General features: G+C 36.2%; 1 protein-coding gene across 13 annotated transcripts in view; it reads left to right on the forward strand.

The window, feature by feature from the left end:
* The window catches only part of stxbp5l (syntaxin binding protein 5L), a 132,136-nt gene that overhangs the window by 25,752 nt on the left and 81,155 nt on the right, over positions 1-25,229 (forward strand). For 12 of the 13 annotated variants that reach the window (XM_055031926.1, XM_055031930.1, XM_055031928.1 and 9 more), the window contains exon 2: positions 256-353. In XM_055031926.1, coding sequence (XP_054887901.1) covers positions 256-353 — 98 coding nt within the window. Of the gene's footprint in view, positions 1-255; positions 354-382; positions 807-25,229 lie in introns of those variants that run through there. The other variant, XM_055031927.1, reaches the window with a different exon arrangement.

Below are 25,229 nucleotides of genomic sequence, written 5' to 3' on the forward strand. Positions count from 1 at the left end.
TGCTACTATCAATTGTTCTCGACAATATGAAGTTAAAGTTATGTGCTACATCTTGTGGGATTCTTCTCTCAGGTGTTGACGTAGTCCCTGCTGGAGCAATAAAGAAAGACATAAAGTCTTAAACTTTAGTATTTTCCTTGCAGTTTTTAGCTGCAAACAAGAATATTTTCTTTGCAAAATAACTTTTGATTTAGTAAATATGAAAGTAAAACATGTCATTTGTCTTGATATTTTACATTACTGTTTTTCTTGCAGACGGTTCGGCATGGATTCCCGTACCAACCCACATCTTTGGCCTTTGACCCCGTGCAGAAGATCCTGGCCATTGGTTCAAGATCAGGTGGTGTACGAATGTATCCTTGAATTTATGTCGTCTTTCATTTATGGGTTTCTAGAGTTTTGTTAAAAGTATAATGAAAACACTGCATCATTCTGTAATTCAAGAATGTGGCCCACACTATTGCATCTCTCAATCACAGTGAAGACTTACTGACTTCTGCTGAGAGGAGTAAAAACATAAGTAGATGTAACTGAAACAATGTCAAAAATAACATGCCTACTTATGAAATATTTCCAAATGGATATCCACTTAAAACTTTGCAGTTTATCTTCCCACAGAGATCGTATTTTGAAGCAGGGGTCTCAACTCTTCAGGCTTTCCCTTCCTCCTCTCCCCTTTCTCTGTCCTGTCATATCATGTTGCTCAGTTGTCGTGTTGCAGTCTCAGAACCGTCCATCCAACAGCCCATCCATCCCCTGGGCCACCCAGTTACAGGGATGGGAGAGGATTTGCGAGTGCAGCCCAGGTAGGATATTACATCCTCATAAATACCGAGGCTTCCAAGTATCTCTTCAGGGAGGCTGTGCCGAAGGTGGCAAGACATAGTCGAGGCTTTCGCATGTGGTTATACACAAGTAGATTGAGTGCCGATCTGTCTGTGCAGAGAGAAACGGAATAAAGGCAGCAACAGAGGGAGGTGTTGCTGTATATTTCTGAAGTAATTAGTCGGAACGAGCTGAATCATAAGGTGATTTGGTGGATTACACTGATATATTCATTGTTATGCAATGAAATGCAAACATCTGTTAAATTCCTCTTTACCTCAACCCATCCGTTTTCTCTGCATTACACCTGACTTTGAAGCAAGGCTGAAATCTCAGTTGGATGAAAGCCCTTGAGTGATTTAGCATTTGTATTGACATGCTGCACACACCCTCCCCAACTCCCATGTGGTTGTCACTGACTCTGTCTCTCTCTCTCTCTCCATAGTTCAGACCCATACACACACTTCTCTTTTCTTTTTTTTTTTTTTTTTACTTTTTCTCAGCCTCACCCCATAATGCTGGCTGTCTGGAGGACCTTTTTTCTTCCTGCATTTATCCAATTCACCCTTCTTCTGTCCTTTGTAGTATTTCTCAGTGCATTTCTCCTTCAAGGCATTTGAAAGTCTGCTGTCCTTTTCTGCAATGTTCCTCAATCTTTTTAAATGAATTTTACCTTTAGCTTTATTTGACTTTTACATTAAATCTTTTTTGATTTCAAAGCTCAAATGTAAAGAACAGAGATGCCAATATTTATTGACTGTTGGCAACTGTGTTTAGTGGTTTCTTTAGGGGTTAGCTTAAATCATATACTCTATAGATTTAAGTGCCTGGAGGCACCAATAAGGCCTTTGTAGACAAGTGGCTAGACTAGAATATAGTACAGGTCTGAGAAGCTTCTTCTCAGTAAAAGCCATATGATATCCTGCTGAGGTATTGCTTTAAAGTAACCAGAATGAGTCACACCAGCTGAAGGAAAAACCCTCTGATCTGATGAAAGGAAGATTGATTGATTTGGAAACGATGTCCAGTCGTAAGAAGGGAAAGACATTTGATCCTGCAGTTAAATATGGTGCTGCCAGGAATGTAGGAAACGAGAATAACTTTTAGTTTACAAAGGGAAATAATCCTAAAACGACGACAAAAATGCTGCAATTCTGAAAATCTATAACATAACCATCTTCGAAGTAACCCTCAGTGATGAATGTGGCATCAACTTTGAACTTATTGCAAAACACTGACTTCTACAAAGGCCATAAGCAACATAAACTGCTTTAGTAGGATAACGCAAAATGACTGTCTGCTTTTCAAAACTGTACCTTCAAATAGGTAATTACAGCCTAAACAGTTTTTTCTTTTAAACCACTAGAAAGAAAAAACTCCTCACATAAAATTTAGATATTTCACCTGTTGAGGTATTGCTTTGGGGCAACCAGCTCACTTTCAAGGTGGTTGCATACTAGCTAGTGGCTGCAGACCTTTTCAGATACCCAAACTTTTAAGAAGATCCTTCTATCCATTATCTTCTACTGAGTGAGTGACTGAGAAACGTAATCTCCCCAGCATGTCCCAAAAAGGTGTTTGTGGAATTTTGGTTTCTCTTTACCCCTAAGATTAATTAAACTCCCAAATAAAAGACCTGGTAAGCTTGTATGGTTGTCACAAAGTAAAATGAGTCTTTGTCTGTTTGTCTAACATGTTTGTGCCCCAGCTGTGTGCAATTTTGTAAGACAAAGGCACATTTATTAAGACCACGTTTGAGGATGGGTCTAATTTAGGGGTCTATTTCTGTTGTAAATTTAGGATTTCTAAAGAAAGGTGGTGTCTATTATCCATGTTATCTACTTCAATTTCCTCAGTGACAAATTGTCTTCTGTACCCAACCATTTACCACATTCTACTGAAATAACTTCAGTTTGTATGACCCATGCTTACCACATTTCTGTGACATATTTAACTTGAATAGCTGAGTCACTCACAGTATGACCGGCCTTGCTCTTGTGAATAGTGCATAGCAACAATGTCATCAGGGTTGGCGCAGTGGGTTGGCAACTAGGCTCTCTGCAGTGGCGTCCCTAAGACACTCCTCCCTCTGCCTGGGGCGCGACTACCAACATATGCTGAGGTGTAGTTTATTGAGTACAAACAGAATACAGAAAGAGCTTGGCAGGAGTGTGCAATTGCATGTTTCCTTCTTTACTTCTCAGTGTAAACTGGCTTGCTGAGTGTGCAATCTTTGGCTGTCTACATGAGTCCATGTCTGTGTATCTGCTTTCACATAAATATATTACAGGTCTGAGAGCACACATGTTTGCCTCCCACCTGTGAAGAGTTTGTGTGTCAAAGCTGTGAAAATAAATTCACTTTCAAAAGGCTTCTGGTAATAGAATTGCCAGAGCCTGATAGGCCGTCAGTTCTCATAACAGTCAATAAGACCAGGAAAGGAGAAAACAAAAAAGATCAGACTGGGCAAAGAAAAGTGAGTTTGATATGAGGATTGGAAAAAATGGTAGAGGAGAGGAAGAAGACAGTGAATGGGGGAAAAAAAATGATCTCATGACACAGAGGTCAGATAATATTAAGCTGTGTGACACTTTATGACCAACTCTCCAGGCCAGATTCAGTCTGAAGTGCCACATGTGTTGGGCAGCAATTCAGGATTATTGTGGATCAACTGTCACAAATGTTATTGTTTCCTCATTATGCTACTTAAGATTTCTTCAGTTTTACAGAATAATGTATTTTTATTTTAGTTTTGCTTTAATGTGACACAAAACTCAGGAATCAGAGACCAAATTGAAAATCAGTTTCACACTGCACTGATGGTATGTTCTGAAGGCTCCAATATTTTATTGCTAATTGCATTGTTTCCCTATTCTTCCTGCTTATTGCAAATGTGTTGACAAGACTCAAGAGGACATGTATAGCAGGGAATTTTGTTTTCCTTTAGTAAAACTTAACTTATGCTGTGGTGTGCGTTAAGAAAATAAACAAGTTAGTTTAAATTGGTCTTTTGAAGTTGATAACTCAGGACAAATTTGAGTGAAACCTGTTTCACATGCCCTTCCATCAACCACGGGCTCTGCAGAGACTTTGTGGAAATTTTGTTGACAGTGCTAAGTAATCAAGATAAGTTAAGCAGGCACCATCACTGAGTGAAAAGGGACTTGAGCTCTGGTTTTGAGGATGAAACTTAATTTGGCCAGTGGAGCGTGGGCTAGGAATGGGACAAGGTGGCTCTGAGTAAACACACAGCATCTGTTATAGTTTATTATTAATCAGACAGTCTTTACAATGGGGGGGGCAGAGAGAGACGGGGCGGGTCGTAGTGCCAGATAGACAAGCACACACATCAGATAGTCTATTATGTGTTCAAGATTGTCACTGTGCCGGTGGCTATGTTTTATATACAGCATGATGAACATGTTGCTGTGTGTGCAACATGTGACTGCATAAGGTACATGGTGGCCAGTGCTATAATCAGATATAGCTCACTTAAAGGCTATGGCTGTATTTCACTTGCGCAGTTTTCTATTTTCTGATGTGTTCAGAAGCAACACAACTGTTGCCATGGCCATGCACATGTGGAAGTGATGACATTATATAGCCACTGTAGAAACTTATATATTTTTTAAAAAATTCGAAGAAAAGCCCTAAAAAATTATAACTAATCAATAATTTAACTTTTTATTATAATGTTAGATCTACAGTAACGTCAAAAATCCTATTACACTCATTTCTTCTTACTTCGCTTCCAACAAGCTCCACATTGTCATGACCATTTTTTTTTTTCTGCTTTTATCTGACCATGTGTGCTAAAGTGTTCTGCCTCATCTTGAGAACAGAACCTTATCAACTGGACTTTTACAATTTGGAGCAACTTGACTGACTTTTGTCTCGACGCATCGTATAATAATAGTGTTTGAGATTTGAAAGCTCAAGCAAAATGGTGGGCCACTGTGATGAAGACAAAAGTAACATTGTTCTTTATTTATTCAATATTTTAAAAGAAATATTCCACTATTATATCAAAATTCTGTGTTCTCCTTCTGTATTCCTGCAAGTGCAGATTCCTAGTGTTATATTTGTATTCTCTCTGGTTCTTCTCTTCAATTTTCACTTCCCTCTTTTCCTGTTTCTTGTCCCCGACATCTCTTCGATTTTTCTCTTTTCTATGTTTTTGTAACGTGTGATAGAAATGAGCCCAAAGCAAATTATAACAGTTTTTATTTTCAAAAATATAAGTGAAGTGAAGCGATGTAGCGAAAGCTGTGATGCTTTGTGAAAGTAAAACTATTGGGCTTCTTTTTGGCAATCAGGCAACCATTCTGATTGCTCTACAGGTGGACAACACATGGTTAAAAATAGTAGCATCATGTTTTCCTAATATCATATACAGTGTCAGTTTGAAATGGTTCATTTACTGGTACAAAATGAAAGTGGGTTGGGATGAAATAGTAATGGCTGGGTACAAAGAGGCAATGGGGCAATTTGAACAAGATCCTAGGCCTCTCTTTGACTTCTTAATGCTTGTAGTCCCATTACCTCTGGTAAAAATATGTTGTATCACTGTTATTTTGAACAATAGTAAGTAAATATTCAAAGAAGAGGAAGCCTAACAACTTGTCAGATAAATCATTACATTTCAGCAGCTTAAAAACATGAAAATGTTATTTCCAGGACATCAATCCAAAATGGATTTTTTTTTCCAAAATTACAGTTATGTAATATTTGTTTACTGTAGTTAAGATAATTTAGCTTAACTCTTTAGGTCCTTATTTACTCATATTGCTTCTATAATGGTTGGTTAACTTTATAGAAATAAAATAAAATAAATAAAAAAACAAGACTTAGAAAAGTGCATTAATGCACTAAATTGATTCATAAAGACCTATCTGTTAAAAACTTGCAGAACAACACTCCATGTAGACTTTCACATGGTGGTTCTCTCACAATTAGAAAGTTAATAAATGCATGCTATTATAATACACAACCATTTATTTGTAAGTTTCCAAGACAGAAGAAATATTAGTGTTTTTGACTGGTCCAAGTCAAGTGATTGAAAGTAAAATGTATTCACTTTTGCAAATACACGTTGTAAATAATTAAGTCTAATTTGACACATTTAGTGCTATGAGTCTTAAAAATCATCCATAACCAAAATAAATCTACATTTTCATATGCTGTTTTACATTGTCCCTATGTTAAATTAGTCAACATAGGGACAAGAAAGTATGAAGTTAACTAAGCTGAGTGGATGAGAATATGGAAACATAGTGAATATGTCATGCAGAATCTATAGTGATTTGGGCTGTAACTGACAAGAACCTTTAAAAATTCATAGTCGTTCCATTGCTCAGCACATGAAGAGAGTCTATGATGCCCAACAAAATTCAAATTAGATGGCAACTGTTAAAAACATGGGTTCCTTACTGCAGCAAGATGACGTTATATGTCAGTCAAGCTTAACAACATGCAAGAAAATGTATTTGTTGTGTGCTAAAGTGTGCAGAAACAAAAAATGCACAGATTTTTTTTTCAATTGACATCGCTTGTGTGGTGTGAATTGTTTCACAAACTTATATTGTAGTAGATTTAGATGCTTTTGACTCAAATTTATTCACTATTTTTACATTAGTAACAGAATTTTCTGAAGATCCATCCAAATAGTCAGAAATGGGATACAAGACAGAACTGTCTTGCAGAAATGTTCTTTCTGGAAAGGCTGTTGCTTTCCGATTATTGAAATGTTGTTATTGTCAGGTATGCACTGATTAAATAAAAATAAAATTAATTTCATATTTTTTTCACTTTCCTTTCACTCTTGGCGGGATGATAAGTTGGAGGATAAAAAGTCAGAAGTCTAATATTATCGCCGCTTAGTGAACTTCTGAAAATCACCAATGGTTCTGATTACTAACCGAAAGGTTAATTAGCCATGGAGCCAATTTGCTGAATTTTTTTCCCTTTTAAAAATGTAGAAGTGGAGGCTTTTTAAACAGGTTGTAATTTTGCAATCATAAAAAAAAAAAAAAAAAAAAATCTAAGTTTCACATAAATGTGTGATTATTAGTCTTTGTTCAAGTCTTCACAAGGTATTTGTTGCTACATTGATTGCAGCATTTTGAAGAGTTTGCCCTTTCTGTGGGCCTGTCTCTCTTTTTATTGTTATTCTAGACTCGTATATGTAGTGATCATTCTACAATCATTCATTGAAACATAAGACAAATGTAAATTTTAGCTCAACTGTTTGACAGTCACAAGCACTAAAAGTATAGAAACCAAGACAATTAATCTTTAAATTGTTAAATAAGTGCAGAAAGGTTCATGTTTGTTGTTGACCTTTGCTTTTTTCTGTGACATTTAAAGCTTTCTTTAGTACCTTCATGGCAGAAAGGTCACTGAAAACTTCAGCAGAACCTCACATTGTTTTTAGCAATTACCAAAATCACACAACTGAATGGGTGAATGCTAAGATCATAAAGGTGCTATTGAGTCAATGACAGGACAACATTTTTGTCTTGACAACATTTCAGCTAGCTGTCTGACTTTACATCTTAGGATGTGTGAACAGGTTTATGAAGGTTCTGTTTGTAGATGCAAACAGTAGCAACGTAGATACACAAGGCAAATAAACTGCATTATTGTGCCAGACTCCTTTTAATAAACAATCATGTCCAGTTATGGAAAGTCGTCTGCATCCTATTAAAACATAAAAATAGAGAAATTATAATTGTGATAAAAATTACTGAGTATACTTTTGACTCTTAATGGTGTGTGAGTGACAAAAGACACAGTATTGATTAATTTTGTTTGTCAAATTGACACAAATTTTACAGTCTGAGTTGGAATCTGCTTTCCCCTGCCTCACTGGCAAGAGGTATTAATTGGGTCGGTCTCAGACAGACATCGCAGTAATAACCCCACAAATTAAAACAGAGCTCTTGTCAGACTGTCATGTGAATGGTACATCCAAACGCGAGAATATTTGAAATTTTAACCACATTTGCACGCACCGTCTACGTCTCACTAGTCCTTACAATATCTCAGTCCTTCCATTTCTGAAGCAAAATCCTGCAAAAGTGCCTGATTGGTAAGCCTTTAATTCACACAAGCCTCATAGATTGGCAGTCTATCTAAATTGTCCCCTGTACATCATCTATACACTGTAAAGAGGAGGGTCTCTATAGATGCAGAAACTTAACAAAGAAAAGTCACAATTTTTAACCTTATTGTGTAGTATTCTGGCATCTTTACATTTGGATAAAAATTAAAATGACTTCTGCTCATTACTCTCAAACCCGTGCCCCCTTTAGTACAGTTTGTGCTTTAGAAACTTGAGATCTGCAGCAAATTTAGAATTTTGTCCTTGAATCGGTAACCGTGTGTCCGACATCCCTTGTTATAATAGCCTGTTGCTATAAAAATTAAGTAGTTTTGACTATTTTCACTGATGAAAGTAGCCAGTTAATCAATGAAAAGGGGAGCAATAAACTCACTGGATATTGTAGTGTTATTAAAGCTAAATAATAGGAGATCTGGGGAGCACCCAATGTTTCTCCACCCCTTTTTCATAAAACCGTAAGCCCATAGAGTTAACTTCACAAAACAACACAAGACATAGCAAAAAGCCGTAAAAGGACACATGCAAACTCCTTGCACAAAGATGCATAACAATTTCTAAAAAAATTGTTGGTTCTCAGTACGAGAAGAGATGGAAAAAAAGTCAATCACTGGATGCAAATAGAAAAAAAAATATTCTTTTGTTCAACTATATTTATTTCTAACATAGTTTTATTCCCTGCCACTGCTATAATGGCAAATAAACAAGAGGCGTGCCTTAGACTATGCATAGTATACAGAGGACGTGTGGAGACTGTCATCAGTGTCATGAGGTGAAATAACGCAGTGTCACACATTATATCCCATTAATTCATTCTGTCTATCAGCAAAACAACAGACCCTTGCCAAAGGGCTTTACCAATGCCAGCTGCTTCCCTTGTTAATTTGATTCTTCACCTCATTGCCCAGGCCTGGAGCTGTCAGCCCCTGAGCAGACCAACCGTTTTGTCTAGACATCTGTTTTGGAGACAAAAGGACTTTTTTTTTTTTTTTTTTTTTGGCATTTGTACATCTTTCCTTCTCCAGCACAAACATGTTTGTTGAAGGGATTTGAACACATTGTCTACAGGTGTTTTAGGAGAAAACATTTTCTCTTAAATCACCCATGTGGCTTTGTGGATGGCAGTAATGGTTTTCATGAGAACAAAATATATAGGTCAGATCAGAAGATCAAGCTAAAGAGCTACAGCTGAAAAGATTGATACAAGAAAATGAAAATGATACATCTGACAGCCTCCATGTCACAAGTGGATGGCGTCTATCACAATGGCAAGGACATAGTCCAATATGTTGCAAAAATATTACTACCCTTTCTAGTAGATTTTACTTGTACCAAATCTACTTAGCAAACCTTTCATCAAATTTGTGAAGTGCATCTATGAACAGAAATGTTTAAGATTTGCCACAGATTCTTAAATACAGAAAGAAAATAAAGGAAGACGCCGATAAACAAAAACGGCTATAGCTGAAAAAATTATCTGAGACAATGGAAATTTGTATATCTGAGATGTGGATAAAGCCTCTCAGGGACAGATGTTTATTTCGAAAAGGTTTAAAAAAGCTTTCAGTGAGATGTCAGACTACTAGGGTTTGAAATGTTATTTAATTCATCACGGCTGTTGAGAATCGGCATTCAGTCAAATCATACAAAATCCAAGACTACCTACTTTTAGAAACTCGAGGAATCGGTAGTAAACATATGAAGGAAAGCTAAAAAATTGTATCTTTCTTTTCCTTTAACCAGAACTCTTTCTGCTGTGTTTTGGATAAACTGAGTTTTGTTTAAGTGTTTCAATGTCCGTATTTTTAACAACATGTTATGAAACTACTCAGACTTGAGCTACAGCTGTGAAATCGGTTTTAAAGGCATGTTCTTGACATTCATTTTCAGTGAACCAAGAGTGGTTATTTTCTCATTCTTCAGTGAGTATAATGTGGCTACTTCTCTGTGAATTGGATTAAGCAGCTGTTATTAAATCCCTGAAGTGGGTATATATTTGCCCAGAAGCTCCAGAGCACAGAGCCTCTGGAAAACCACATGAGATGTGAACAGATACCACCCACAACCTACTTGTACCAGATCACTGGTCTTTACCCACATGTCCTCACCTGTGCAGCTAGATTGTATGTAAGTGATGTGGGAGAGGGGGATAATTCATAACAAACTTTTTAAAATGTAAATAAGATCACTTTGAAGATCATTGTATGCAGGGATGCCATTTTATTCCAACAAAAATATATATTGATATATTTATTGTAGTTACCATGAAGATGGAGCGACAAATTGAGGATGATCTGAAGGAAAAAAAATGTAAATTGGCATGACAGATTTTTAGCTTCAAAGGGGTATGTATTTGGGTTTTGTATTATCAAATAATTTACCTTAAATGATGTTAGTATGTGTACAATGGAATTCTATGCAGGGCATCTGTAATTTGATAGTGACAGCTTTTACACAAAGTTCAAGCTCTTTCAATAGTAGTTTTTTATCTAAACGTATAATTTGGAGAGACACAATCAACCACTGGCTCATTTTTACTGCATGACTGATTCCATTGACATCTATAATGCAAATCTAGATGAGAAGATTAATTCTCATCTTAATCTTAAGAATTAAGGTGCATCATCATAATTTTTGTGACTGAAAATTTGTTGTTTTGGAAAAAGCACATCAGAATGTTTTGCAAAATGACGAAAAAAATATTTTCTTGACATTTGATGTCCTTTAGAGCGGAAGGAGTTGTTTTGTTATTTTAGTGATTTTACTACCAAGAATAAAGGTTGCCACTGCTGAAAACTCAAAAATGATAATAGGCCACCCAGTAGAAAACTTTATGGATCTTCCTACTGTAATAATGTGGTGGGATTAGCTATTCAGTCAACATCTTTTCTTACCTTGATCATCCTTTGAATTATGAACACAGATTGCTATCATCATTTCAAAGATCCAGGTTTCCACAGTTTTTTAAGCTTAAACTGAAAGACTTTTGCAGACGAGTCTATCCTCCAATGTTTTCCTGTATTTATGTATTTTTTTTAAGCAAGGGAGACAAATTTTAGACTTTTTTCTGACGATCAAGAACCATTGAATCGTCATACACCACGATACTCAAAGGATAAAAACAAAGAAGTCAAACTTATCATAAGCTTTGTGACCTGCTACTCTCATTGTGATAGCTGTCTAAGGAGGCATCCATCATCATTACCATGGAAGATGTTGCCATTGCCAAAATCATGATGCGTAATATTTTTTTCTGTCTTAGTTCTTAATCTTTGCATTCCTTACTTTACTCTGCTTTCTCCAGTTTACGAGGAATCCCTGTTTCTAGTTGTTCTAAACATTTGCAGTTTTTGGGGTGAATGAGTCATGCCTCAGTAAAACAGCACTCTAATCTCTTCTGTAATACCGCCTGCAGCTTTACTGAGAATGTAACATGCAAACACTGTTACAAGCTCAGTGTTGAATCTGCGTGTTTATGTGTAACTCTGCATGCATTCTCAGGATGCATTCCTTGACTCATGTGTCTGCAAGTGAGAAAGGGAACAAAGCAAAGGAGAGGTTGTGGGCTTTTAATAAAAGGATGCTTGCCTTCGATTGTAAGCAGGCGATTGGTGTAGGTGGAGATGTGTGAACACAAGGGTGAACGCAAAAACGCCTGCATGTTGTAGAGGAGGAGAGAAAAAGGTTGCAAAGACAGATAGGTTGTTGGCAACATTGGAGAGTAGGGCTGATTTATCTTCCCACATTGTGACTCACCATTAGCAAACCACACAGTTTAGATCCTAGAGCCGTTACTAAAAAGATGATGGAAAGCAGTAGAAAATTTGGTAGAAGAATAGAAAAGATGTAAAAAAGTAAAACTGAAAAGAAGAAAAACCATACAGCTGAAATTTGTGAAAAACAGTTTTACCTTTCAGTTACAACGAGTTACGCTAAAATTTGGAGTAAATTGAAACTGCTAAGAGAAATTAACATTCTGATGCATCTCCTATTTGAATGTTTCTTTTGCACACGTTTTAGGTCACGCAGATAATTTAAACGTACACGACGCAAAGACTCGTAAAGAAAGAGCTTTACCTTCTTTGGACATAAAATGGACCCTCAACTAGCCAATCAAGTCAGCTGAACAACATTCCTAGTATTCAACATCTATTGGTGAGCCTCATAACTAATTTACTCGGTGAAGATAAAGCATTTAAACAGTGTAGGATGAGACAATTTCTAGAAATAAAATTTTTCTCCAATATTTGAATAATACACTTACCAATTTCTGCATGCTCCTGTTTCAGAGACAGAGGATAGTGATGTTGGAGTGCCACTTAATGAAGGGAGCCTTTAAATCTTGCGTCTGGTATGCAATAGCATTATGTGAGCCATTTTTTCCCATGTAATGGACTATGGTTAGGCTGAGATAGTAAAAGCACAACTTTTACCATATATTTAGTTATTGTTTACATAAACAATGGGCTTGGCTTCTTTCTCCAAGACTTCCCAGAGATTATTTAATGTCAGTTGAAAACCTTCTTCATAGCCTTTCAGCAACCTAGGTTTTCCCTCTGTAGCTACAGAAAATGCAATCTTTTTGACTACTCAATACCTGTTTATGGTCTCAGGAGTCTTTAGCATCAATCAAATTCCAAAAGCTTCTGTTTCAGCTTAATGGTTTCTATTATTGCTGACATCCACCACCAGATCCTTAGGTTGCCATTAACCCTCACCAATGTCCATGAAATATGGATCTTCCAAACATTTGATTCCAGATAACGGTAGCTGAAAATAACTTCCTAGATTGTCCAGGGTCCACTATAGTTACAGGCAGAAAAGCTCCGTAATACTTTTGGGAGGTTTGGCGTTGACCGTTTGCTCCTGCAAGAAAAGGAATAAGCTGAGGAGCAGGCAATATGATGGGAATATCTCCTGGGCATGTCCTGGGAACATTCTACAAGTAGGAAAGCCAACTATTGCTGGAGAGGTTTATATTTCCCAATGTAGCCTTGAGCTCCTGGGTTCATAGCTCTTCCTGTGAACCCAGGAAGAGCTGGAAAATGCAAGAAAAGAATCACCGGGTTTTCCCTCCTGGACCCGTTTTGTCTGCAACCCAATTTCCACACAGCAAAATATATTCAATAAAATATGTTGTATTTTATATGTATGTGTGTGTTATATAGATTTAAGTTAAGTGTTGTATGTATGCTGTGTTTTCAATATAAGCAGGTAGAAGTTTCACACAACCTCCAAACAGAACAGTTTTAGATATCCGAGGTTGAGTGTGCTGACTGCTCACACAGCATTTTGCATCCTGCTTACACGCGGTTGTTTTACAACATGTGCGAGTGGGAGGACTTCAGTGTTTGGGTGACTGCCTTAAGCAATCACTGCCATGTGAGCCAAGTGAAACTGTGTCGCTCCTGAGCATGTGCACAGTTAACACCTGGCAAGGGTCTAGCATGTAGGAGAAATATGGAAAAATATACTGTACATCATTACCTTTGTTTTCAAATTTGACAAGCTACAAATGCAGTTGGCCTCAGAAGCCATGATCCTGAATAGTTAAGTCATGTTTTCCTATGAGGTGCTTCTGTGTATTGTATTCATTTGTAATTCACAACCATAAACTAACACAGCTGTGCCCTCTTAGTTACCTGATGATGTTTCCATTTCTTCCCACGTCTGAGTCTTAAATGCATTTGAGAAGCACCACAGAACACTTAAATACACCAAATAGAAATGCATTATGGAGCATTATACAATGACAGGCACATTGTTCCATTCAAATCTCACCTCACTGTATGATAAGACTGTAATTGTGGATCTGTTACAGTCCTAAATCATATAACACACTGTATGATTTATGTTTTCATAATTTTTCTGAAAGACTTTCCCAATTCTCATAGGTTTATTTAATTAATCTTAAATAAAAAAAGGCATGCTTTATTTCTGAAGGTCAAATATGTTGTCATACAAAACAAAACAAAAATGAATTAATATAATATTATTAGTGGTCCATACCTAAACTTCCTCACTTGGTTTGGTGTGTATACAACACATGAATTTCATAGCAGTGAAACTACGTTCTTCAACATAGCTGTTTTTCCACCATGAGGTTTTCACCCACAAAATACTCACTTTTTAGGAAGGGTACATGTGTAAAACTGATAGCCAGTCATTGACTTGTATTCAATGGTTGTACTATTGTAGTATTGTACTATTAGTTATGTACACAAGTCATGTTAAAGTTCCTATCCATTTGTAGGAGCTGCAAGACGACGTTGTTGAAAGAAGTTTATGGGATGCTCTGTGTGGTGGTTTGCCTCTGGTCTTGTAGGAGCCACTGAAAACATTTGGAAGAAGGTTGGCTTCTTATATGCAGTACTTCAATGCACTTATGCATCTACTTTTGGAGAAGATGATTGCTGAAGTTCAAAACGACCATGATAAAATGGGTTAAAATGCAATTTAAGTTACTCTGAATTTGGCAAGCTTGATTAAGCTGCTACTGAGACATGCTACTATCTCAGTAGCAGTGCACAGAAGTTTTTCCTCAGACAACTATCTCTCAGGTTTACAGAGGATAAAAAAATAGAAAAAAGTCCAGTGGTTGCAGTATAAATTAAATAAAACCTACAAATGTTCTTCCGTCACCACATTGCTGACAGTGAAGTGACAGACTGCATAATAAACACATGACAAGTGCTCAGATAGTTCAATATCATCCAACATCTTTGAAGATGTCATTACTTTTCAGTCAGTACAACTTTGCAGTTGTGCATAATTATGCCAAAAAAGAACTGGACAAACATGATTAGTGGATGATTTTCTTTTAAATCAACTGACAAATATTACCAAAGCCAAAAGCTGCACTGAGTGCTTTTAAAATGCCGTTTTCTCTGAGATCAACTGAACAGTTAACAGCTCTGACAAGTGCAAAGAATTTGTAGATTCTGTCCAATTCTCAGTACTGGAGGAAAACACAACCTCAGACACCTAAAGTGATTCTTAATAGGCCCTGACATATACTTTGTTCCTCACTTCGCCATGGGAAAATTGGATATCTGAAATAACAGGGTGTTTGGATGACATTACAAAACAATTGTGTAACAGGTGTTAAAATGTTGTCAATAACATGTGCCCATCAAAAGGCTTAATTCTGCTGCACCTACTGCTACATCACATGGATGCTCTTATTTTATTAATTTTATCAACATGCTTTGAAACACGTCTGGTACCTCTTCATGCTCTGTTTGAGATATCTCAAGATAAAGCTGTTAAACTGAGTCCTTTTGGTCAGAGTTGTTATAAAGATATAAGCTAGAAAAATAGGTAATAAATGAATAACAATTTGTTGTTCAGTGAAAAAGTATTCATATGATTAAATATAAAAGTACATATTACTAGTGCTTGTCCTGAACTTTCATTATGCAAGATTTATGAGTGCAAGTTGTTTATTGCTTAGCCGACAGATGTTTCTGAACACCTGGTGGAGTGCCTATTGAGTGATAAAATCCAGAGAAAATATGATGAAAACTGCAGAGGAAAAACACAAACCCTTTAAAGATTAAGCCTTTGCCTCAAGCAGATACATTTTGAGAACCATTCTTTTCATTCAGAATTCACCTTCTTGTCATTCGGATGGGAGAGGACACTGCTTGCAGTCAGCTGCTCATTAATGCATGCTATTCTCTGTCAACACAGAGAAAGTGTTACTGTTAGCAAGTGTATGCACACCATCTTTGGTGTTTATTCACAGACAGCTTGTTAGTCAAGGAGGCGATACCACAAGATACAGGAAGATGAATATCAATGGAACTTGTTTTTGTTTCTCTTTTTTTACGAGGTAAAGTAAAAATGGACATGTACAATAACCAATCTTGCCAATGTGAGCAAAATATCTGAAAGATTATAGATCCCACTACATATTTTTGTTCTGTTTGTGTTTCCTTTTTCCACTTTTTCAAATCAAATTAACTATGTCTACAGACTAAAAATGTTAAATAGCTAGCTAGTCAAATTAGATGGGAAATGTTTGAACTTCAATTTTCAATCTCTCTGACAAATTCTCAAATTTATTTAGGCTGGAGCATTAGCTATTGGGACACATACAGATAATGTGATATATGTGCATACATACCTATTAAAAGTATTCACTGCCTGTTTTTACCCTTTTTATTTCTTCTACAAATCAACCATAATCAACAAAATCTAAGTTTAGTGACCAAAATATTGCAAAAAACCCATTTAAAGTAACATTGAAAACAGATTTTTTTAAACATTTAAATAAAAATGTTTGAAATAAATCAGGAGATTGCACAAAAATTTGCCTCGGCCTCTACCACTTCTCTCTCTTTCCAAAAAAAAATCCATCTGTCTTCCTCCCAATTGCCCCTCATTTATCCAACTTTACAATAGCTATCATTATCTTCTGCTGCCCTGCTTCAACTACACCCTAAGTTTCTCCGTTTTCCACCAAATGTCTTAGCCTTGATATATCGAGGCAGGCAAAGAGGCAGGCTCGGCCAGGCTGCAGGTCATAATGATGGTGCTGGTTTCTATAAAAAGCCTGCAGGCAGCTGAATCAATAGCTGCAGTTGTCAAGTTGTACCTTACCCGCAGAGAGAGAAAGAGGATCTTGAGTCTGTGCTGGTTGCTGAACTTTTTGAATGTGTGTTTTTTTTTTTTTAAATTGGTGCAGCTGAAGGAGCTATTCTTGATTAGAAGGGCATGTACCCAGAGAGGATTGCACACAGCAGGACCCTGTATTAGCTGCACTTAATTCTGCAGAGCAGAAAATTTGTCCTAAGCTTACCAGTTTGGTACTTGATGAAAAGCTTAGCGCTTATTCTTACAGTTCTGAAACACACATACTTATTAAAAGTTGTACAGTATCAAAAATATGTATTTTGTAAGTCATAACTGTTTAACAAAAAATTTTTAGCATGTCTTATTCGCAGCAGAATATTTTAAGTTTTTCTTGTCATGACTCTACTGTTTTTTTTTTTTTTTTATTTAGTTAGATTTTGATCTGAGAGGCAAATGGTGGTTTCCACTCAATTCAGGTCAATCAGAAAATTGCTAGCTGTGATTGAGAATACTTTATTAATCTCAAAGAGGAACTTAATGCTGTTGTAAGTCACATGAAGCAGGTTTCTTCAAAGAGCTGCTGTAAAAGCTGATGATTCTGGGTTGGACCAATTAGTCTGTATTACAGCAAGCCTGAAGAAGCCTCTGCCAATGGACAGTTCGTGGTTTTGTGACAGTCTCATATAGAGGATGCTAAGAGTTGTCCGTAATGTTCTTCATTTTATGAAGACTCCTACTTTGTCCAGCCATCTCTCCAGAGGCTCCAGAGTCGTCGGTTGTCTTTATCAGCTTGTTAAGCTTTTTTTAGGTCATTGGCTCTGACGCTGTGACCCCAACAGATGATGGGGTCACAGCAGTCAGCTGCTGTGGTCCGGTACATATTCCACAAAAACTTGTGCAATACGTACCGGACCTTGTGACAACAGTGAAGAACCCAATATTTCTTCAAGCAGTACAGTCTGTTCTGTCCCTTCTTCTACAGTTGCGACTTTAGTCCAGTCTCTTGTCCATGTGAACAGTGAGATATTTATGCTACTTCTACACCTCTGCTTCTCCCATTATTAAAATATTATTTGACATAATGCTGTTTCTCCTGAAATCTACAATAATCTGTTTTGTTGTAATTGTATTGGAGATGAGACAATTGTTTCCTCAACTCATCTCTTGGCGGACCACAGGTTCTCTGTATTCTGCTTCTTGTCCATCTCTGAAACAAGACTGCTGAGTTGTTGTATTGTTATGTATTTATTTACTTTTTTTTTTTTTTGCAGATGACAGGACTCTGTCTTGTACTGGAAGTCTTGAGGTGTACAGAGTGAAAACAAATGTTTAGAGTACTGGCCTATGATGCAATCTAGTCTCAAAACTTCCCTCTAGGGCTCCTCTCCCTGCACCTATTTTCACAGTTTTCTTTATTCCAGGTTGCTTCTTAGCAATGAATTTATATTCCTGCAAAGAAAACAATATTATGATCTGATTTGCCAAAAGCAGGTCTTGCTTTGAATATATTTGAATCTCCTTCTTCTTCTATATCTCAGCAATTGCTGAGCTAATGGTATTAAATGCAATGTCAGCAAAAGTTGTTGGTGGAGTAGATAATATTGATGAAATCTTGCATGCCAACAATCTTGCATTGCCCATTATGACTGATGGAAGAAATGGTTTGAACTTCATCCTTCTTTGGCACAGTAACTTATTTTCCAGTCATCTTTGAATTGGTATTATTTGAGCGCTTCCTTCCTCACAGTATTCAGTTCCAAAAAAGTTCCATATACTTCTGACAAGTATATGTCAGAAGAAGTAATACCCAACAGTCAAATGGCTTGTTCTTGGTGGAAAAGAATGTATGTCAGAGAAATAACCCTCAAAATCAAGTTACAGCCATGTATATGCCCACGTCTAAATCAGATATTGATAATCCATCCATCCATTATCTTCTCTTTATCTGGGGTTTGGTCACACAGCAAGCTCATCAGAGAGGCTCATAATTCCCACATATTGATAAACGAGACCGATTTTTGTGACTTTGTAAAATTCAATTATACAGGCATAACCCAGAGTGTAGGTGTTTGTCCTATAATTGGTGGGTTTCCAGTCCAATCCCCACTCTATCGGTCATCACGTCCTTGGCCTTGGGCTAGACATTGCATCCTCCTTTGCCTACTCATGGTGATCAGAGAGCCTGGTGGTGCCAATTGTGTCTTACCAACAACAGTGTGTGGTTGTGAATTATTAATTGCAATGTAAAGCACTTTGGAGTCCTCTGAGTTGATAAATGGCATCTACATGCTTGTCATTTACTATTTACAGCAGACATGTTTTTATTTCGGGCCACATTAAGATCATAAATGTCCTCAAAGGACCAGTTGTGGCAGGATGTATAGCTAAAACTATTAAACTGTTAAATTACAACTTTACAATACAAATCTGCATTGGATTTGTACTTTTTAAGATGCATAATATTTAACTTTTTTTCACAGAGAGATAATTTAACCCTACAATAATTTAAAAATATATTAAGTTTGATGTATACAATATTTAACCACACAATTGTTGTCTTGAAGTTTATGTTTGTGGACCTCTGAGGTCTAGGAGGTTAAAGAAATACTTGTGGCCAGTGGGTCTTGAGTTTGACACCTGATTCACAAAGTTTAGTTTGCGTTGGTTTTCCGTTGATCTACTTTCTTTAAGTTTGCCTTCTGATGTAGACATCCAAATCTACCCTTCCAGGTGTAGTCAAATGATAAATCACAGCATTGAATGATCAAGTACTTATGTACTGAGAACCCTGGAATCTGCAGTCTTGCTTTAACAAAAGATATTTGACTTATTTTGTGCGTTTCCTACTTTTACAAGGATTCAGTAGTTTTCTTCCTGTGTTTTGTGCAGTAGCTTTACAGATTCTCTGGGATAAACCTTATTACCTTATTGAAGTTGGTTATCTGAAGGTTAGCTACTTGCTGAGCTGTTCTTCAAGATATAGTCACAGATTAACCAAAACAGTGCACCCTGTTTCCTTTGCTTATATTTGTCATTCTTTATACCTTCACGCCCTCAAAAGTTGTTATTTGAATCAACTATTTTGTTTCCAAGTAAGAAATAAAATGATGTTTCACTATATTTTCACTATAGCAGAAACTATATGTCTCATGTCTTAACATTACTATTGTAAAAACAGAAGAAATACTCAGGTGGACTTGTCAGGAACAAATTGCACAGGTTTTGTGATTCATGGAGACTCAAAGCTGGAGGCAACATTTTGAAGGTAAACTGAAAATGTTGAGTTGTTTCACTCAGTTTTCAGTGTAGGTCAGCTGCCATTTTCTGTCCTTGTGTGCAGATCACGAACCAGGAATGTTGTGCTAATCAGGAAGTGTGATTCACACAGCCTGTAGGAAATGTCATATATGTGTGTGTGTGTAACTTTTGTGCTGCTGTCACAATGTTTTATATAATGCCATACCTGTTGGCAGTTTATAAATATCAAATTATATCATTTCCATGAAGTACAGGTACAGATTATGATGCCTCCCTACATAATTAGACCTTCCTCAGCCTAAAAAAGAAAGAGCAAGGTATTGTGTTTTATTTATTTCTAACCATTAAGGGATGGAAATTAAATTCTTTAAACATCCTGAGCTTATCAAAATGGTAAAATAATAACAATATAAATCAGGCAACATTTTTGTCTCCACTTTTTTCGCTCCACAAAGTCTGGCAGGATTTTGTCTAGATTGTGATTAGGTTTCAAGAGCCATGGGTTTGTTTGCTGTCAAACTGCACCAGTATGTATATTCAGAAATTATTAGAGGAAATTAACCCTATTAATATTTTCTATAATTGCCACCAAGCTGTAAAAGCATATAGATTTGTTGCTAATCTTTGTTCTTAAGCAACTGGTTGGACTCTGTAGGTTGAAATTAAGTTAATCGAATGTATTGTGGTGCTTGCCTGACCGTCTTCCACAAAGCTGAAATGAAAAAGTTTTCTACAAACATTTGTGTTATAAGTTAGTCTCAGTTTCTGAAGTCATACACCTAACTTAAACTATAAAATTGCATAAGTAAGTTAGTCATTTAGGGTCAGAAATACAAGAAGGAACAAAAAGCACAAAGGGTGATGTAATCATAACACTCAAATAAAAATATTGTTAACTGCAGTAAATACAATATTCCACAGGACATGACGAGCTCTTTGTCTCAGATTTCAAATACTTTTCTTTGCATCAAAAGAAGTTTTACCTCTTTTAATGCAGGCTGGATCTGCGTATGCACAAAATATATCAAAGCGAAACATCCATTACAAGCAATTCCACTGAAAAGATTCAGTTCTATTATGCATTCAGTAAATAACAAGCTTTGTCACTGATGATCAGCTGAACTTTTGTTCAGCACAGATTGTGGTCAGTCCTTGAATGAAGAAAATTAGTCTGAGTCCAGATGTTCTTTAGTCTTTTAATCACTGTTATATAAAGAGTCAAACAACCAATTACTGAGCATGACAGATGCCTTCTTTCACTTCTCTTAATACATTAGAGCAAACCAGTGTAAGAAGAACTTGCATTCACTAAGTGATTTATTGTAACATATTATAAACTAAAACTCACAGGTGGAGTTTAAATTGTTAAGTTAACTTGGTTAGTTAAGAGTTAAAATGTTGAGTCTGTCAGCTGGAAATTATTTCTCTTGCCAAATGTATCGTCCAGGTTTAATGAACACTGGTGGAAAATTAGAAATGAATGGTTTTGTTGTATATTTCATGCTGTTAATGCTTCCACATTATTTATTACATCCCCATTTGTGATATTATAGCTAAAAGTTTTCATGTTTCTCTGAACAGCAAGAAGTTAAGTGAATTCTGGGGAACATCAAGTCCTGCCAGTGAGGTATTGGTGTCACTTTTGATGCAGTCTCATTCAGAGTACTCAGTATAGTGTGTGAATTGAGATAATTGCAACACAACAAACGTGGAAAAGACTCATATTTTCGACTTTAACTGTGCACTCACAGTCACACTGACCCCACTGCGCTCAAATTCAGGCCCCATTATGCACATCCAGGCAAAATACAGGCAACATTAGGTTCAGAGTGTTGCCCAAGGATACTTCATCATGCACTTGGGGGAGGTCAGATTGATTGTACTTTCCCAACTGAGTCACAGCTTCCAGACTAAGGCAGAAACATAAGTACATCACCACCCTGCATGTAGATATTCCTTCTCATTTTCTCATTGTAATACTCTAATAAAGATGCTGAAAGTAATTGCTTGTTTTTATATCAGACTCCAAATCTATCAGATATCTAGACACAAAAATGTTTGTCATTAAGAAAAAAAAAAAAAAAACATATTTGTTTATAACACATGTTGCGTTATATAGGGCATTTTACCTGTATAAAATGCCATCTTTTTATTCAAGTATTGTAAAATAAATAGCTTTTGAAGAAAACAAAGAAATGGTTTGTAGCTGGCAGCTGAATGACAGCACCAGAGAACTGCAATAGGTTCTGTCACAGTCTGAGAGTCAAGTTACAGGGATGACAGGAAACTAGGCGCAGCAGGTAACCTGTGAGAAGAGATATAAGTCTAACCACTGAGGCAGAGCTCTGTTAATCTCTTACAAATTGTGTCCTGGTCTGCTCTGTGGTCATGGATTGGGGTAGACTAGGGAAGCAATAAATCAGGAGATAATTTCCTCATTGCCTGCATAGGAATCTTTTGAGGTGTAAATGTAAAGTAAATAACCTGAGAAGAAAGGGCACAGGATGGATTAACTGTGAATAAATAGGCTCTAAATTACAACCTGCAACAACTGGAGACTTAAAACTAAAATGTATCCAGGAGGATTTTGGAGTTGAGCAAGTTAATTTTTCAAATGCATGAGAAGATCCAAAGGGATTAAAGCAGCCTCCAGAAGAAAATAGCAACAAACCTGTATTTCTGTGCACATTTATCTCCAGCTTGTTAAAAACGCGGTGTAGTAAACACAGACTGGAAGTAAGACCGTAAAGCCAGTTTCACACTGCATGGTATGACTCGAGTATTCTTGTGTTCTTCTGCAGACAGTTTCATCTGAACACAGGTGGGATCAACAGTTTATCCTGGGGCTTCATGTGAAGCTGCACCGACACAGAGATAAGCATGAAGTCATTTTTTTTTGTGTCTGAACTTCGGTGAACTTGAAACTAAAACAGCAGCTACTGTCAATGGAAAACCAAGTAAATAAATAATTGATTTAAAATCAGAAAGGATAAATATTTATTGTCTATATTATACTTTTGAAACCTTGATACTTATTTACTATATATATATATATATATATATATATATATATATATATATATATATATATATATATATATATATATATATATATATATATATATATATATTTATATAATACAATATATATATTATTATATATATATATATAATACAATGGTGACTATATATATATATATATATATATATATATATATATATATATATATATATATATATATATATTTATTATTATTTTTTTTTAATCTGGCTTCATTTACAGTATTACAGCATTTATTGTATAGTTGTGAAGTTTTTATGTTATTTTCCAAATGAAAATAAAAAATGTAATTCAAACTTTTTGTAAATTTTAGTATCTTTTGCATTAGTATTAGTATGTTTAAATGGTGACTTCTTTCACTTCTCTCATTACATTAGAACATTTAGATATGTCTATAAATTCACATATTAGCATTTCAATATTAATCAATGCAGCAATGGTGACTATCTCCGACTTGGATGGAGGCGACTACACCTTCACATCAGCTCAGCTCATGTTTTGACAGTGGCTTGTGTGTTTTGATGCAGGGAATTTGAATTTGGCGTGCACAAAGACTCGACCGTCGGGTAGAGGAAGATGGAGACTTGCAGAGAGATGAGTTTTAGTCTTTCATTCCCTTTGAAGTTGGTTCTTGAATCACACAAAGCTAGAGATGCACATTTTCACACTGCTTTACTGAGCACATCTAAAAATGCTCATCACACTGATTTCCCATGGTTTTAAACTTAACTATATACTGATCTGTTGTGTGCTTTATTTTTTTATTTTGTTTTTTGCAGCAGGAGTGGTGTGCACGTTTTGCGGAATTGCAACTTATGTACATTTAAATTTACTAGACTTTACTGAAGCATTACAAAGAAAACATGGGTTATTCAACTGTAAAATTAGGAAAAATACACTTCTAAAAAGAAGCACATTTGAAATGACACATGATATGATTTTAAAGTACCAAAAGATTCTATCATGAATATGAAAGAGAATAGGAACTTTAACACCTATTCCAGGGGTCTTCAACTCTAGTCTTCAAGGGTTGATTGTCTTCCAACTTTCAGATGTGCCCATCAAAAGTCTGAATTACCTCCTTAGCATGCAGTCAAGTTCTCCAGGGTCCGACTAATGAGGCTATTATTAGACTCAGATGTGTTGAAACGCGTAGACATGTCGACGCTTTTTAACATGTCAACCCCCAAGGACTAGGTTTGCAGACTTCTGATCTAGCTGTTGCTTCAGGAAAGTTCAATTTTCTACATGCTTTGATATGATTCCCAGTAAAACATTACAACTGTAAACAATTTTTTTTGTGCAGCCAATAAAGGTGGCAAGTTAATGTTTTAAGCTCATTTCAAAAATTTCACAAAATGTTTATACTCCTGGTACTTTCCCACATTTCATCACATTACAACAAAACCCTCACGTATTTACTTCAGATTTAATTTGTAAAAGTATGGTATACTTATAAAATGGGAATCAATTCTTGTAGACAAGCCTTTTGGCTCGTGGCACTTATTAAAGGGAACCTATTTCCCACCAGTGGCTTGATTCTTGCTGTTCTACAGAGGCCAGATTTCTGTAATGTAACTAATTGTTGTTGTGTCAACAGTTCCCCCCTCCTGAGCTCTGGGACTCCCAATAGAGTCTTGCCTGCTACTTTGATTAGCGCTCTCCTTTCTCTGCTTGTCAATTTAGGTGAAAGGCCATGTTGTGGTAACTTTGCAGTCGTTTTTGGATAATGGAATAAACAGCAACACATAGGATGTTCTGGATATGGTTTTATTACCTAACTCTGCTTTAAACAGATATGAAAACTTGCCAGTGACCTGACTGGTTGCTTCTGAAGACTATTTAGTAATGAAAAAACACCTGAAGGGGGCTGAAAAACATCAAACTCCTCAGATTTATTTTTTATAAAATTGTGAAAATCATGTCTTGCGTCCTTTTTCTTGTCTGACTGATCCTTTACTATTTGTTGGTCCATTACACAAAATTCTCAGCACACTGAGGCCTTTAAATGTGTTTTAACAAAATGTGAGGAAAAAAAATGAAATGAGAGGCACGAATAATTGCATGACATTGTAGGCATTGCAGGTTTTTGAAAAAAGTCTGAGGTATTTTGAGACATTTGCAGGTTTGAGACTGTTAATCAATAAAAAGTAAAGTCATATTTTGTTAAAGGCAGCAAGGAAGATTGAAGCTACCTTTACAATCCCTGTCATATACAAGAAACTCACCCTAATTGTACTTATTGGTTCATAAGGTGAGAAATTAAGGAATACAAAAAAATGTAAGTTTACTACTTTAAAATCAAACTAACTTTTGTGTATTTTAGAGTGTTTTTACACATTTTGTGTGAAAAATGTTAAGTGCAGTTTTCTGGTTGTGACAGTACTC

This window comes from Poeciliopsis prolifica, unplaced genomic scaffold (genome assembly GCF_027474105.1).
Source record: "Poeciliopsis prolifica strain line A6 unplaced genomic scaffold, Auburn_PproV2 SCAFFOLD007, whole genome shotgun sequence".
Taxonomy (NCBI): domain Eukaryota; kingdom Metazoa; phylum Chordata; class Actinopteri; order Cyprinodontiformes; family Poeciliidae; genus Poeciliopsis; species Poeciliopsis prolifica.